Source organism: Phoca vitulina, unplaced genomic scaffold (assembly GCF_004348235.1).
Source record: "Phoca vitulina isolate PV1807 unplaced genomic scaffold, GSC_HSeal_1.0 scaffold1, whole genome shotgun sequence".
Lineage (NCBI taxonomy): Eukaryota > Metazoa > Chordata > Mammalia > Carnivora > Phocidae > Phoca > Phoca vitulina.
This window is the reverse complement of record NW_022589704.1, coordinates 70270922-70284611: the sequence shown is the minus strand read 5'-3', so window position 1 is coordinate 70284611 and position 13690 is coordinate 70270922. Positions and strand designations below refer to the sequence as shown.

Genomic DNA, 13690 nt, shown 5'->3' with positions numbered 1-13690 from the left:
TGGTCAGTAGTTATTCTATAAACCAATTACTTAAATGTTACCTTTACTATTATTTCTGGGAATTTTTTTGTATTAATTTCAGTTGCCATATCACTAAGGAGGTAGATGTGAAATTTACTTATGCAGGGATGTTCCAAGGGATTTAAGATACCTACATCTGCAGTGAATAGTCCAATCCAGTGGGCATGTCCTAGCCGGTTGAGGATAACAGTGAGGAAGGACTGGTGATACTGATCTGTAATGCTGGCCAATTCTGCTCCATGCATTAGGCAGGTTTTTATTGCTGTATACCAAGTCATATTTGCATTAATTATTTTGTAAGTTCTGTTCCCATATTCCAAGGTATTGGGGACTGGATACATATCAGATGTATTTATGCTGTGTCCAGAGGGATCTAGAACAAGAACAACAAAAATCATTTTTAGCATCTGGTTGAGAAAGAGGGGAGGCAAAGCTTAGTTTGGATCCCTGTCATAATGGTCCATTCTGTGGTTAACATCAGAGTTTTCCACCCCAGAACTATTTCAAAATGAGAATAAATACCTGAAAGCATAGGTGGTGCTAAAGAATGAGAACGTTTAGGAAATTTAATGCATGAGTGTCTTTAAAAGTATACACATATAGGGGTACCTGGGTGGCTCAAGCACTAAGCATCTGCCTTCGGCTCAGGTCATGATCTCAGGGTCCTGGGATCAAGCCCCGCATCGGGCTCCTTGCTCAGTGGGAAGCCTGCTTCTCCCTCTCCCACTCCCCCTGCTTGTGTTCCCTCTCTTGCTGTGTCTCTGTCAAATAAATAAATAAAGTCTTTAAAAAAAATTAAAATTAAATAAAAATATACACATAGTTAACCATTTCTAGATTTCCTATTTTTTTTACTGTCCCTTTTTAAACTGACCACTTTTTGATGGAACTGATCTCCTTAGGCAGGTTTTATTCCACTCCCTACACCCGGCCTAACACATACTGCTCTGGCAGAACTTAATACTTACTAAGAGAATATTGACATATATTATGTCGTCATATACAATGTTGCAGACATAATTTTACAAGTGCATATTCTCAAATACCACCCTTTATTAAATTTGAGATTGCATGATAGTTGCTATCATGTTTAATGTTTACATGTATAAATTCTAAAAATAAGTTTAAAAGTTACATTAATAAACACTTAAAATATACACAGTTCCATAAAGACTTACTATTAATATGTCACCTATCAGAGTCGAGATTTACAAATTAAAAGGCAAGGTTTTCCCAGACATGATCAGTGGTGCTTTCTTTTTCACGAGTGACAGATTATGTGACAGCTAAGCCCGTGTTTTTACACGCAAGATATTTCCTCTTTAATATGTGCACTTGGCCTTTTTGTTCTATACTATATTATGTACTAGGATAGGCTTATTTTAGGAAACCTAAAACAGAAAAATAAGAATTTCTGAACTGTCTGATCCAAAGTAGCTGGAATATTTCCCTGTTTATTGGTTTTATTACATTTGGGGTTGAAAAGGAGCATGATGAAGTGTAGATAGGTCAGAAGACCTGGGAATCAAGCCCAGTCCTAACTATACAGGTCTAAGTGACGTTGGGAAAATAAGTAATCCCTCCAAACCTCAAATTTTTGTTCTGTAAGAAATGAGTAAGTCCTTCCTTAGAGGGGTGTGGGTAGGATTCAGAGATAACCATATAGGGCACTAATTGGAACTCAGTATTTAGAACATAGTACCTGGAACACAGCAGGTGCTCAGTAAATGTTGGTTCTTTATGCCAAGTAAAAATGGCAAAATGGGAATTTGACTTTTACGTGAAAATGTGACCTCAATATAATAGTAGTTCATATTGTAAAACCAAAGTGAAATTAACCTATTTACCAACCAAATTGTAATGGAGTACACTTTTATACCTGTTTATTCATCACAGCCTATGTACCAATTCTAAGGTTATTTTTTTAAAAAAACCCAGTATAATACCATAGTAGATTTTTAAAATAGTAGATTTTTTAAAATGATAATAATTGGTAAGATTAAGGTAACTGAAATTTTTCATATATGTGACAAAATACCAATTTGACTGTTTCCCCCATTATATATCTGTATTTTCACACATATAGAATTCTCCATGTGTAATTGATTCCATCAAACTTCAAAACGTAAGTGATTTTGAGCAACATGATTTTGCCACCCATTGACCTAAAAAAGAAAGATCTATTGGAAACCAAATCCCAAATTGGGGCTCTTGACTTTGTCCTTGTCTCCCTGTTATTTAGAAATCTTTATCTTTCAGGCAGTTAGACTTTAGGCTCTAAGTCCAATGTAAGCACATATTTATATGGCAAATAAAGAAGTGGAGCAGAATTTGGGCATTTATTGTAGGCTACAAGAATTTGTGTAGTTACATTCTTCTTCCAGACCTGCACTATCCAATATGGTAGCAAATGCACTATTGTGCATTTGAAATGTAGTTTGTCTAAATGGAGATGTGTTGTGAAATACTCTCTGGATTTCAACAACCTACTACAAAAAAAAAAAAGAATGTAAGAGATCTCATTAATATTTTTTTATATTGGCTATATGTTGAAACGATAATCTGCTGGATGTATCAGTTTAAATACGTTATTATAATTATAATTTCAAAAAAAGAATTTGTGTAGTTAAATAATACATTTTTTGGAAATAATAATAGAAACAACTATCATTTGTTAATATGCTGGCAACTTGCTAAGCATTGTATATACATAGAGTCTGTGAGATAGTAATTATCCCACTTGACAGATGTGGAAATCAAGTAGGTTGTGAACTCCAGTGCCTATACTCTCAACCACAGCTACTTTATACTATGTCTAAAAGAATGTATACATTGTTAGTCCCAAAACTATGAGAGCTCGAATATGTTATTTACTTTTTCTAAGCCTCAAGCTTCTTATCTGTTACATGGGGAGACTTTTACCTCCTTATCCTAGTATCATTGGGAGGCTTTTATGCCTTAATGCTTCTGAAGCCAAGACACAGTGCCAGGTATATCCTAAGTGTGTAAGGACATGGTATATTGATATTTCTTTCCCTACAAAACTCTACTCTTCTCATAATACTCTTGCTATAACTGACTGGGTATCTTCTTTCAGTTCCTGACTATTATTATGTTTAAGTGATAACTGTGAATTAGGAAATGGGGCTTCCCTGGAATTGCTTTTCTGGGGATGATACTTAGTGCATTAAAGAGTTCACATGCATGCAACACTAAGAAGTATAATTAATATTCCAAGTAAGTATATATACAACAGCCTGCCCAGAGTTCCACCCAGCTCCAGACACACACTATGGTCTTCCAGAGTAGCATGGTACAGGGAAGCCTTGCACTTGAAGAAAGCATGAGGTATGAGCTATTGTTGTTGTTCTTGCTGTTTTTATTTTTATTATTCAAGGTCACTTACAGTGCATCTGCCCTGATCATCAACACCCCTGACTGTGTGTAATAGTATGGCTTTTGTATTTCACACCAAAAGTTACTGGGGGTTCTGATCATCAGCTCTAGAAACATGCTACATGCCATATTTAGCCACAGAAGGCATTTTTAGGTTTCCAAGAAAGTGGGAAATATTAGTTTGTTTATTTCTCTGATTCTTTTCCAACATTTTCTTAATGTCTTTTTATTACCTGAATATACTCATAAATCCAGAACAAAGCAATTAAGCCATTTAATATGGCCAAAATGGATGCATAAATGTGGTCATCTCTCAAGTGGTCTCTGTAGTCTTTGGAACCCCACTAAAGAATATAATCCTGGGGTAGTGGAAATTAAATGAGTAAATATATGTAAAACTCAAAAAGTAAGTGCCTGGCACTGTTAATTATGAAAATGACAGTCATACAGTGTGTAAAACAAATATGGAAGAGAAGAGTGGGGCATAGAGATGAAAGGAATAAAAAAGCAAATGTTTCTTACCCTGTATTCTTTCACAAACAAACCCATGACCTTCTTTTCCACAGTCTTCAAAATACCATTTTCCAGTGAAATGAAAATTAGGATTACTTGATAGCAAGGCACAGAGAGTAATATGTTTTTGAACTTCAGTGGTGTTATGACTTGGAATCTTTAAAAAGATACATATGTTTTTTTAAAAAATGGTAACATATAGCATTATTATAACACTGACATTTTTATCAAGGACAATTTAAAAAATTCAAACAGTATTATTCCTTTATTTGCATTTAATAAACCTGTTCACAGATCACTTCATAACCTACAAGATAAATAATTATTGTGATAGTAATTACACTAATGGAACACATGAAAATGATATGTAATTACATTATTAAAATTAATATATTAATAACAGACTAATATAAATTTATGCCTATAAAGTATAGCAAGTAAAAAAATACTTTAGTAAGTATCAAATAGGATCTCTTGGTAAAATGATTTCTAAAAAATAAATCTGAAAACTCACGTTTATTACATCAGATGGAGACCAGTTAGAATATGCCACAGGCTTTCCATTTACCCATTTTTCATAATTATCATTCTGTAACCCTATCCACACATTAGTGGTCTGGCCAAAAAGATTCATAGTAATGAAAGCTGAAAAACAGGAATACATTATCAAGTTTAATACCATATAAACCATTTGGGTAATCATAGAATTCTGTTTATAGTTATGATTTTATTTAAATGACAGCAAAACTTAATTACCAATCAGTTGTAGGAATTGGTTACTTTGTTCTTATTAGGGTAATGCAGTCTCTTTCACTTCTGTTTCGGTTTAAATTGACGCACACTAGCTGGCTAAACCTGGGATTTCATCATATTATTAACAAAACTATTTCCAGTGTTCATTCAATGCCTTTCTAAACAAAAAAGGATTTATCTACTATACTTAAACTGAAGTATACAATTGTCTAAATATCAAATACAAGTGTACAGGTAAATCTAAAGGGATCTAAAAATTATACCATGCAATTATAAAAGAATATACCTCAGATTATGTTAGCCATTTTGAAATACAGATCATAAATATGTCCTTATTTTTTCCACTACTACTGGGGAGACAAAAACCTCCAAAAATCAGCAGTTTATAAGCAATGCAATGTACTTTTACAGATGTCATGATATAAGCCTCATAGGTTAAACTGAAAATTTATGTGTCATCAGCAATATAATACTTAAAATGTGGATTTGGAAATATTAGTATTTGGGGGGAATATTATAATAAATATTTGAATAAAAAAGTTATTTTTGCTTGATTGAACATGGAGTACTCTACCTTGCTCCACCTCATTTTCAATGGCGACTAGTGCTCCCCCTTCTTCAACACAGAAATCTTGAGCGGACGTCCAGTTCTTCCAATCACTTGGGTCTTTGGGGATTTTCACCAAAAGGCACTTTTAAAAAAATGTCCAAAAAAAAAGCATTCATTTCCATATTTTCCTAAATGAGTTAAAAACCTCCCAAAGACACTGGAGATCAAACTTTAGAATTCTTTATAATTTTCTAAAGCAGAAATGACTCATTTTTTTTTCTTTGAGCTGCTCCAAAGGTATGAAAGTAAAACAGAGGACCGGCTTTTAGGGTAAGTCAATATTTGCATGCATTTGTATCCGGCAGGAACAGAAGCAAGGATGTGCTTTGTTATGCAGGATATCAGAACAATGTCTTCTGCTCAGTGAAAAACAGTATTCCTTTTTAAAAGGAGCCAGCCTGATTGCAAAGGGTATAGTGGTAGATTTAATTTTTTTTAAAATTTGGAGGTAGCAATTAATAGCTTAGTTCAGTTTTATTTACAAATACACTTCCTCCCTTTAAGTTAGAGAGGAATACTAGGGAATCAAACCGTATCAGGTATTTAAGTTCACTAATTACTTGAGTTAGCGATGTGGTTTTTAAGTCCACAAGGAAGAGCCAGAGAAGAAAAACATGAGCACAGTTGGAAGGGAAGCAAGGGCAGAACCAAGGAAACCTAGGAAGGAGAAACAGAAGGCTGTGGGATTTGGCAGTGAGAATTGATCGTTACTCATGAAAGAATCATGTCTGTGGCACGGCAGGGTTAGTCATTATGGGGTGAGAAGTGGCACAGTAACTACTGGACAGGTCAGGTAGGGTCAGTGAAATTTAAACATGTTAATAGGGTCAGGTGGAGTCAGGGGAGAGGGAGAGATAGAAAAGACAGGCTATAGGGGATCAGGCAAATTTCCAGAGAAGTCAGGAGAGACTGTATACAAAGGATATTCCATGTGGACTATTCTCTTATCAATGAACACAGGCAAACACATTCATTGATAGGTTAGATCTCAAGATTTCGCCACCAAGGAAACCCCAGTTACAAGACAATTCTAGGCTAGTGTGGAAGCCTACACTTGAGAGAGCATCCTTCCCCATCCTCCTTTGGAATGACATCTTTCCTCATCCTTTAATTTCTATATTTGTCAGTCCCCCCACCCTTCCCCATCATCATAAACTCCCTAAAAAGCAGAGAGACTTTTCTTTGCTCTTCTCTGACCATCACAACAAAGAAGTTCCCCAGTAAATATTTATGGAACATAATAAAAGCCAATAGACCCCTAACTAGTTGTCAAATGACATTCTCAGGCATTCTAGATTTAGTCCAATGGTTCCCAAAGGGGAGCATTCAATAACGTCTGGAGACATTTTTGGTTGTCATAGCTCAAGGGGGGAGCTTTGCTATCGGTGGGTAGAGTACAGGGATGCTGCTAAACATTCTATAATGCGTAGGGCAGTCCCCTCATAACAAAGAATTATCCAGCTCCAAATGTCAATAGTGCCCAGGTAGTTCTTTTCAGAACTTAATCCTGATCATGTCACTCTTTAGTTTAAAACTATTAGGGATTTTCCATAAATAAATAAATAAAACTATTAGGGATTGTCCACTGTTTTTAGGATAAAAACCAGAAACACTGATGTAGCCTGGAGTTACCAACTAACAGAGGAAGTACATTTTCAAATCTTCTGGTCCTCTTTACCTTGTTTGCTTCACAAAGAAATGGAATTGGCTTTAAAGGATTTTAATTTTATAACAACTATTCCTTTATCTATTTCCTTTCATTTTGTCTCTTTTCTCTAATTACAAATTCCAAAGAGTGGCACACACTAATTATTAGGCAGTCTTATCATTTAATGTGAATTCACCTTGTGTTCAGATAGTCACACTAATGAACCATTCATAAATACCAGTGAACCTCATTGGTTTAGTTAGCTCAATAAATCTTCCCAGAAAACACACACACACATACACATACACACACACACACACACACACGCCCCCCATCCTACCCTCCTACTCCCCCATCCCCCCCCCCTTTGCCCCCCCCCACCTATTATCTCTTTTTTTTTTTTTTTTTTTTTTTAATTTTTTTATTGTTATGTTAATCCCCATACATTACATCATTAGTTTTAGATATAGTGTTCCATGATTCATTGTTTGTGCATAACACCCAGTGCTCCATGCAGAACGTGCCCTCCTCAATACCCATCACCAGGCTAACCCATCCTCCCAACCCCCTCCCCTCTAGAACCCTCAGTTTGTTTTTCAGAGTCCATCGTCTCTACTAGCTTATTTCTTATTCCCACAACTTCATTGTTTCCTAAAAAACCCAAAAACATATTTACTAACACAGTTTGAAATGGTGTCATTAGTAATTAAAGCAAAGCAGTAAGATGAAGTACAGCACTCTTAATTTTAAATTGTTTATTTACTTACTAATTTGCAAAATGTGATCAAGTTTAATGCATCTCTTATTATTGCTGTGAATTAAGGATATTCTACTGTATTGCAAACAAGTTTTGAATATAAATTCTTTTTTTATCTCAAAGTCATTGCCAGTTCAAAATTTGAAAATGGAATTTATGACCTTTCTCCCAAACTTCGTCCTTTTCCAGTGTTCTTACTGATGTTGACTGGCAAAGTCAGCCATGTATTTATATAAGCCTGAAACCTGGGAGTCTCCTTGCCTTCCCACTCCATCCCCCTTTCAATTACCATTTAGACATACATCCCATTTCTCAGAGTCCTTTCTCATTCTTCCCATTCCTGCCACCTCACAGCCTTCACTATCTTAGCCCAAACTACTTCTCTCTTCCCTGGACTATTACAGTAGCTTCCCAACTACTCTTAAAACCTTCCTCATCCTTGCCTTCCTCCAATCTGTCTTTGCCATTGCAACTTGAATGATTCTTTTCAAAACTCAGTGCTGATCATGTCCTTCTTTCGTTAAAACCCTTGAGGGGTTTCCTATTGTTCTTAGGATAAGAACAGAAACTCTTTTTCATCACTTTTCACACTCTAGTTCTCTATGCTTCCTTTAGTTTCTTCAATAAGTCCATTCCCTCTCACCACAGTTCTTTAGCACATGCTGTACCCCTCCCCCCGCTTTTAATGCTTCCTGTCCTTCTGACCACCTCAGTCAAGTTCTCCCGTTAAAAACTTTTAGAGAACTATGTAACTCCCCTTCATCGCATGTGTCACAGTTACAGAGTTATACTCCTGATTGGTTTACTAATGTTTGTTCCCCCTCAAGTCTGTAAGCTACAAAAGAGAAGGGATTGTGTTTGTTTTTCCTCACCATCAAATTATCAACATCCAACATAGTTGAATGAATAAAGTGTTAATAATGTGAATACTTTTTTTAGAAAAGAGGAGAGTATTTTTTAAAGGAAAAGCTATGTTGTGCATGAAATAAAATTTTGGCTAATCCCAAACTAGATGTGCAAAGCAGCCATTAGCACTCAATCCAGATCCTTGTATAAAAATGTGTGAGTAGGGGCACCTGGGTGGCTCAGTCAGTTAAGCATCTGCCTTCAGCTCAGGTCATGATCCTGGAGTCCCAGGATCAAGTCCCGCATCGGGCTCCTAGCTCAGCGGGGAGTCTGCTTCTCCCTCTGCTCTTCCCCCCATGCCCCCGCTCCTGTTCTTTCTCTCTCCCTCGCTTATACTCTGTCTCTCAAATCAATCAGTCAACCTTTAAAAAAATGTGTGAGTAGAAGCGTAAGAGTTAACCTAATACACACACAAGCACATGCACACTTAGAATTTTTTCTGCTTACAGCTCTGCTGTGATAAGTATCTTAGATGACACACTCTTCTAGGGGTAATCCCGGGTCAAAACTCATATATCATCACAGAGAAAATAATCGATGAAACATTAGAAAAGATGCTTAACTTCTGGTAGCTCAGTTTTAAAACTCTTAATGGTGGATAATCAGTCAACCAGCTAGGATTTTTTTCTTAGAAAAAAAACCCCCAAAAATTAGCCCTAGGAAATTGACAAACAAGAAGCAAAATTTAGTGGGACATACCATACTGATGCTCATTCAGATCTGTGATGTGAATAATGTCTGTCATTGCTACCTCCCAGTTTTCCTTCTGTAACTTTGTTAATCAGGGGAGCCATCCCCATGGGGCTCTCCTCCTCTCTGTTTTCAATCCTCTTATTATCAGTTTTTCTAATGATCTGATAAGCCCACTTATTCCAAGGTGTAGATGACAGATGAGACAATCTCAGAAATATTTCCCTTAAAAAAAATAGAGTCAAAGCAAAGGAGTGAGACTCCAATGGTGGGATTTTAGCCATCTCTATGCACGGGAAGGCATGGTGGGTGGGGACACTTGGGGACCCTGTAACCTCACTCTGCAAAAGATCACCTTTTTCAGGTAGCCTGCTGTGACTGTATTTATTAGTCAAATCCTCTGGATGATTCAAAGACTAAGTTGTGCAACTGTTGCGTTGCTGGGCAAATATTGGCTGCACAGTTGAATAACTGAGGGAGCTTTTAAAAAACACTGATACGTAGGGGCACTTGGGTGGCTCAGTTGTTGGGTGTCTGCTTTCGGCTTGGGTCATGATCCCAGGGTCCTGGGATCGAGCCCCGCATCGGGCTCCCTGCTCAGCCGGGAGCCTGCTTCTCCCGCTCCCCCTGCTGTGTTCCCTCTCTAGCTGTCTCTCTCTCTGTGTCAAATAAATCAATATAATCTTAAAAAAAAAAAAAAAGTGAAACTCTGACTAATATGGAAATAATTTGCAAAAAAACAAAAACAAAACACTGATACGTAGATCTGATGCAGATCAATTAAATCAGAATCTTTAGGATGTCCCCTGCACCTTGACATTTTTAGAAAGCTCAGGGGTGATTCTAAATATTTGATCAGGGCTGTGAACCACTAATCTAGCTGTTAATTATCAATAAAGATTTTTTTAAACTTTGAGCTACACAAAGGTTTTTAATCCTGCTCCAATCCTGCTTCAGAAAGTCTTTCTCCTCTCATGTATGTGTTTGTGCTTTACTCATGCCCCTTTCTATTCCTTTCAAAGGAGGCATTCATTTGCTCCCTTGCCTGGAGTCTGCTCCACCATCACTGCTACCATGCCTCTATACATAGATACTCAATCTGCTTACGCAGGAGAAAACATGGACTGGAGTTAAGCTGTGCAGATATAAAAGTTTGGGGGGAGGATAATAACCAAGGCCTGAACCAAAAACAACCTTTGAGAGTTTCTGAGAATTATTTCTCTAATGCCAAGGATTTGATTTGCTGTGAATTTCCTTAAAATGTCCTCCTTTATATATGGGAGAATTTATGATTAGTATCTAAAACAGTTGTGTTCATACTTTGGGGTTGCTCACTGTCTGCAGCAAAAGTGTGATTTTGAGACAAGATAGGTATTCCTTTGTGGCTGTTCCATACAGAACACTCCAGGATGCATCTGTTCTAATAGTTGCAAGGCACAAAAATTAACTAAAAATAGACCAAGACCTTAATATAAGAGCTAAAACCATAAACTTCTTAGAAGAAACATAAGAAGTAAATTTTTATGACCTTGGGTTTGGCAACCTATTCTTAGATATGGCACCAAAAGCATGAATAACAAAAGAAAAATTAGATAAATTGGACTTCAGTAAAATTAAAGCTTTTGTGCATCAAGGGACATTAGCAAAGGCAACCTATAGAATGGGAGAAAATACTTGCAAAACATGTATCTGATAGGACCTTAATATCTAGAATATATAAAGAACTCCTACAACTCAACAATAAAAAGACAAACAACCCAGGGGCACCTGGGTGGCTCAGTTGGTTGAGGGGCTGCCTTTGGCTCAGGTCATGATCCCAGGGTCCTGGGATCAAGCCCGAGTTGGGGTCCCTGCTCAGTGGGAAGTCCGCTTCTCCCTCTGCCACCCCCCCCCCGCTTGTGCTCTCTCTCTCTCTCAAATAAATAAATAAAATCTTAAAAAAAAAAGATGTGGAGAAACTGCTAACATACACTGTTGGCAGGCTTTTAAAATGGTTCAGCCATGTGAAAAACAGTTTACTCGTTCCTCAAAAAGTTAAACATAGAATTGCTATATGATGTAGCAATTCCATTCCTGGGCATATACCCCAAAGAAGTGAAAACAGGGACTCCAGCAGGTAGCTGTATGCCAATGTTCACTGCAGATTTATTCACAATAACCAGAAAGTGGAAACAACCTAAGTCCATCAACAGATGAAAGGAAAAACAAAATGTGGCATGGAATATTATTCAGTCATAAAAAGGGATGAAGTTCTGATACATGCTATAAATGGATAAACTTTGAAAACATTATGCAGAGTGAAATAAGCCAGAAACAAAAGGACAAATATTGTATGAATTCACTTATATGAAATATCTAGACAGGCAAATTCACAGAGATAGGAAATAGATTCAAACTCACCATGGGCCAGAGGGATGGAGAATTGGGAGTTATCGCTTAATAGTTACAGAGTTTCTGTTTGGGATGATGATAAGTTTTGGAAATAAAGGGGATGGTTGAACAACATTGTGAATGTAATTAATGCCACTAAATTGTACACTTAAAAATGGTTAAAATGGCATATTTTATTTGAAATATATGTTACCACAGTAGAATAGCTTAAAAAAGAACTAATTGTCAAAGGTTTTAATTCAAGATTTGGTAATACTCAGTGTTCTATTGAATACTTGCTACATTTTTTATATTGAAATGTATAGCTGGTAGATTTTATAGTTTGGGAAAATAGGAATCAGACAGAAAATATTAACTATTAAAAATGTATCTCAATACCATAAAATTTTAGAAAACAACTATATTTTAGAAGATTTATCTCAGAGTGCCACCAGATTGTGTCATGGGGCTATACTGGTCTGGTAATTCTTAAATTCTTATACAAAATGGCAACTGTAGGAAAGAGACAAGACTACCAGACTCAAGGTCAGAAAACCTGAGGTTGATTCTCAACCTGACACTTATTTGCTGTGAAGTTTCATAAAAAACACACAATGTTACTAGTCTTGGTCTTCTCATATATAAGATGGGATAACAATTCTGTGTATTTAAAAAAATTCAATAAAATAAGATATATATATATTAAATCACCCAGCAAAAATTCTTAGCCACAAGGTGGCAGAAACCCAAATGTTCATCAATGGGCGAGTGGAAAAAAAATATATGGTATATACATATAATGGAATATTATTCAGTCTCAAAAGGGAAGGAAATTCTGACACATGCTCTAACATGGATGAACTTGGGGGACAATTTGCTTAGTGAAATAAAGCAGTCACAAAAGGACAAATAATGTATGATTCCACTTATCTGCAGTATCTGAAATAGTCCCATTAATAGGAACAGAAAGTAGAACGGTGCTTGCCAGGGGCTGGGGGAGGGGAAGTGAAGCGTTACTGTTTATTGGATTTAGGGTTTTGGTTTTACAAGATGAAAAAGATCTGCAGATTCACTGAATAACAATGTAAATATACTTAATAATATTGCACTACACACTTAAAAATGGTTAAGATGGTAAACTTTATATTATGTGAATTTTACCACAATTTAAAAAAATCAATGCCAAATATGTATTAGGTGCTCCACAAATACATGTAAAATCCAAATGGCCCCGTATCACAAATTAACAATGAGAAGAGGATCACAAAGAAGAGAAGGCTCTGCCGAATATAACTGAACATACAGACTGAAAACTGGCCCAAAGAGCAATTTCATATTAACATATTAAGTCATGACACAGTTTGGGTTTTTCCTTTATCAAAGAATGAAACATTTATAATTTGGGATGCATTTTAATTACTTCCACCTAAGGCCTAGAAAGTTATTTTATTATAAAACATAAGGAGTGGAGGGAAAGTCTTGGCCTTAATTGGAGGCAGTATCAGAAATAATAAATCTGGTTTACAATATTCCCACTGGCAATTTAAAAAAAAAATTTCAATTCTGCATGGAAGCACCAGCTTCATGAGGCTCAAGATGACATTGACTGAGTTACATTATTAGTGGGTCAATTCACGAGGCAGGCGGAGCTCTGTGCCTGCTTCAGGCAGGGAAGACACGAAAGGAGAAGACGGAGGCTGTACCCTCTGGAGCTGACAGCTCATTTGGGGACAGGGCCTAGTGACACAGGCTCCATGCGTCACGCCTAATGAAACAGTCACACAGCACAATGAATGACTGTGTCAATAGCAAAAACTAAGTATACAAACGAAGGGTGGTGTCAAGGCTGTTTCTTTATTCCTAGAGGTTTGCCCCTACCTACATTGAAAACTCAAATCTCTTGAAAGTTGTGACAAAAAAAAATTCCAGGTTCCAATGGACAACTCCTGGTTTTTTAAAGCCACACCCACTGTTTGATTATGTTCTAAAATAAACATCGACAACACAGAAACAAAGGCAACTTTTT

At 36.5% G+C, this 13690-nt stretch overlaps 1 protein-coding gene across 1 annotated transcript in view; it reads right to left on the bottom strand.

Moving 5' to 3' along the window:
* Positions 1-13690, bottom strand: part of PLA2R1 (phospholipase A2 receptor 1) — a 114272-nt gene that overhangs the window by 9914 nt on the left and 90668 nt on the right. Inside the window, exons 21-24 of the mRNA XM_032409663.1 lie at positions 5258-5375; positions 4445-4575; positions 3940-4087; positions 156-394 (exon numbers count right to left, since the gene is read on the bottom strand). Coding sequence (XP_032265554.1) covers positions 156-394; positions 3940-4087; positions 4445-4575; positions 5258-5375 — 636 coding nt within the window. The remainder of the gene's footprint in view (positions 1-155; positions 395-3939; positions 4088-4444; positions 4576-5257; positions 5376-13690) is intronic.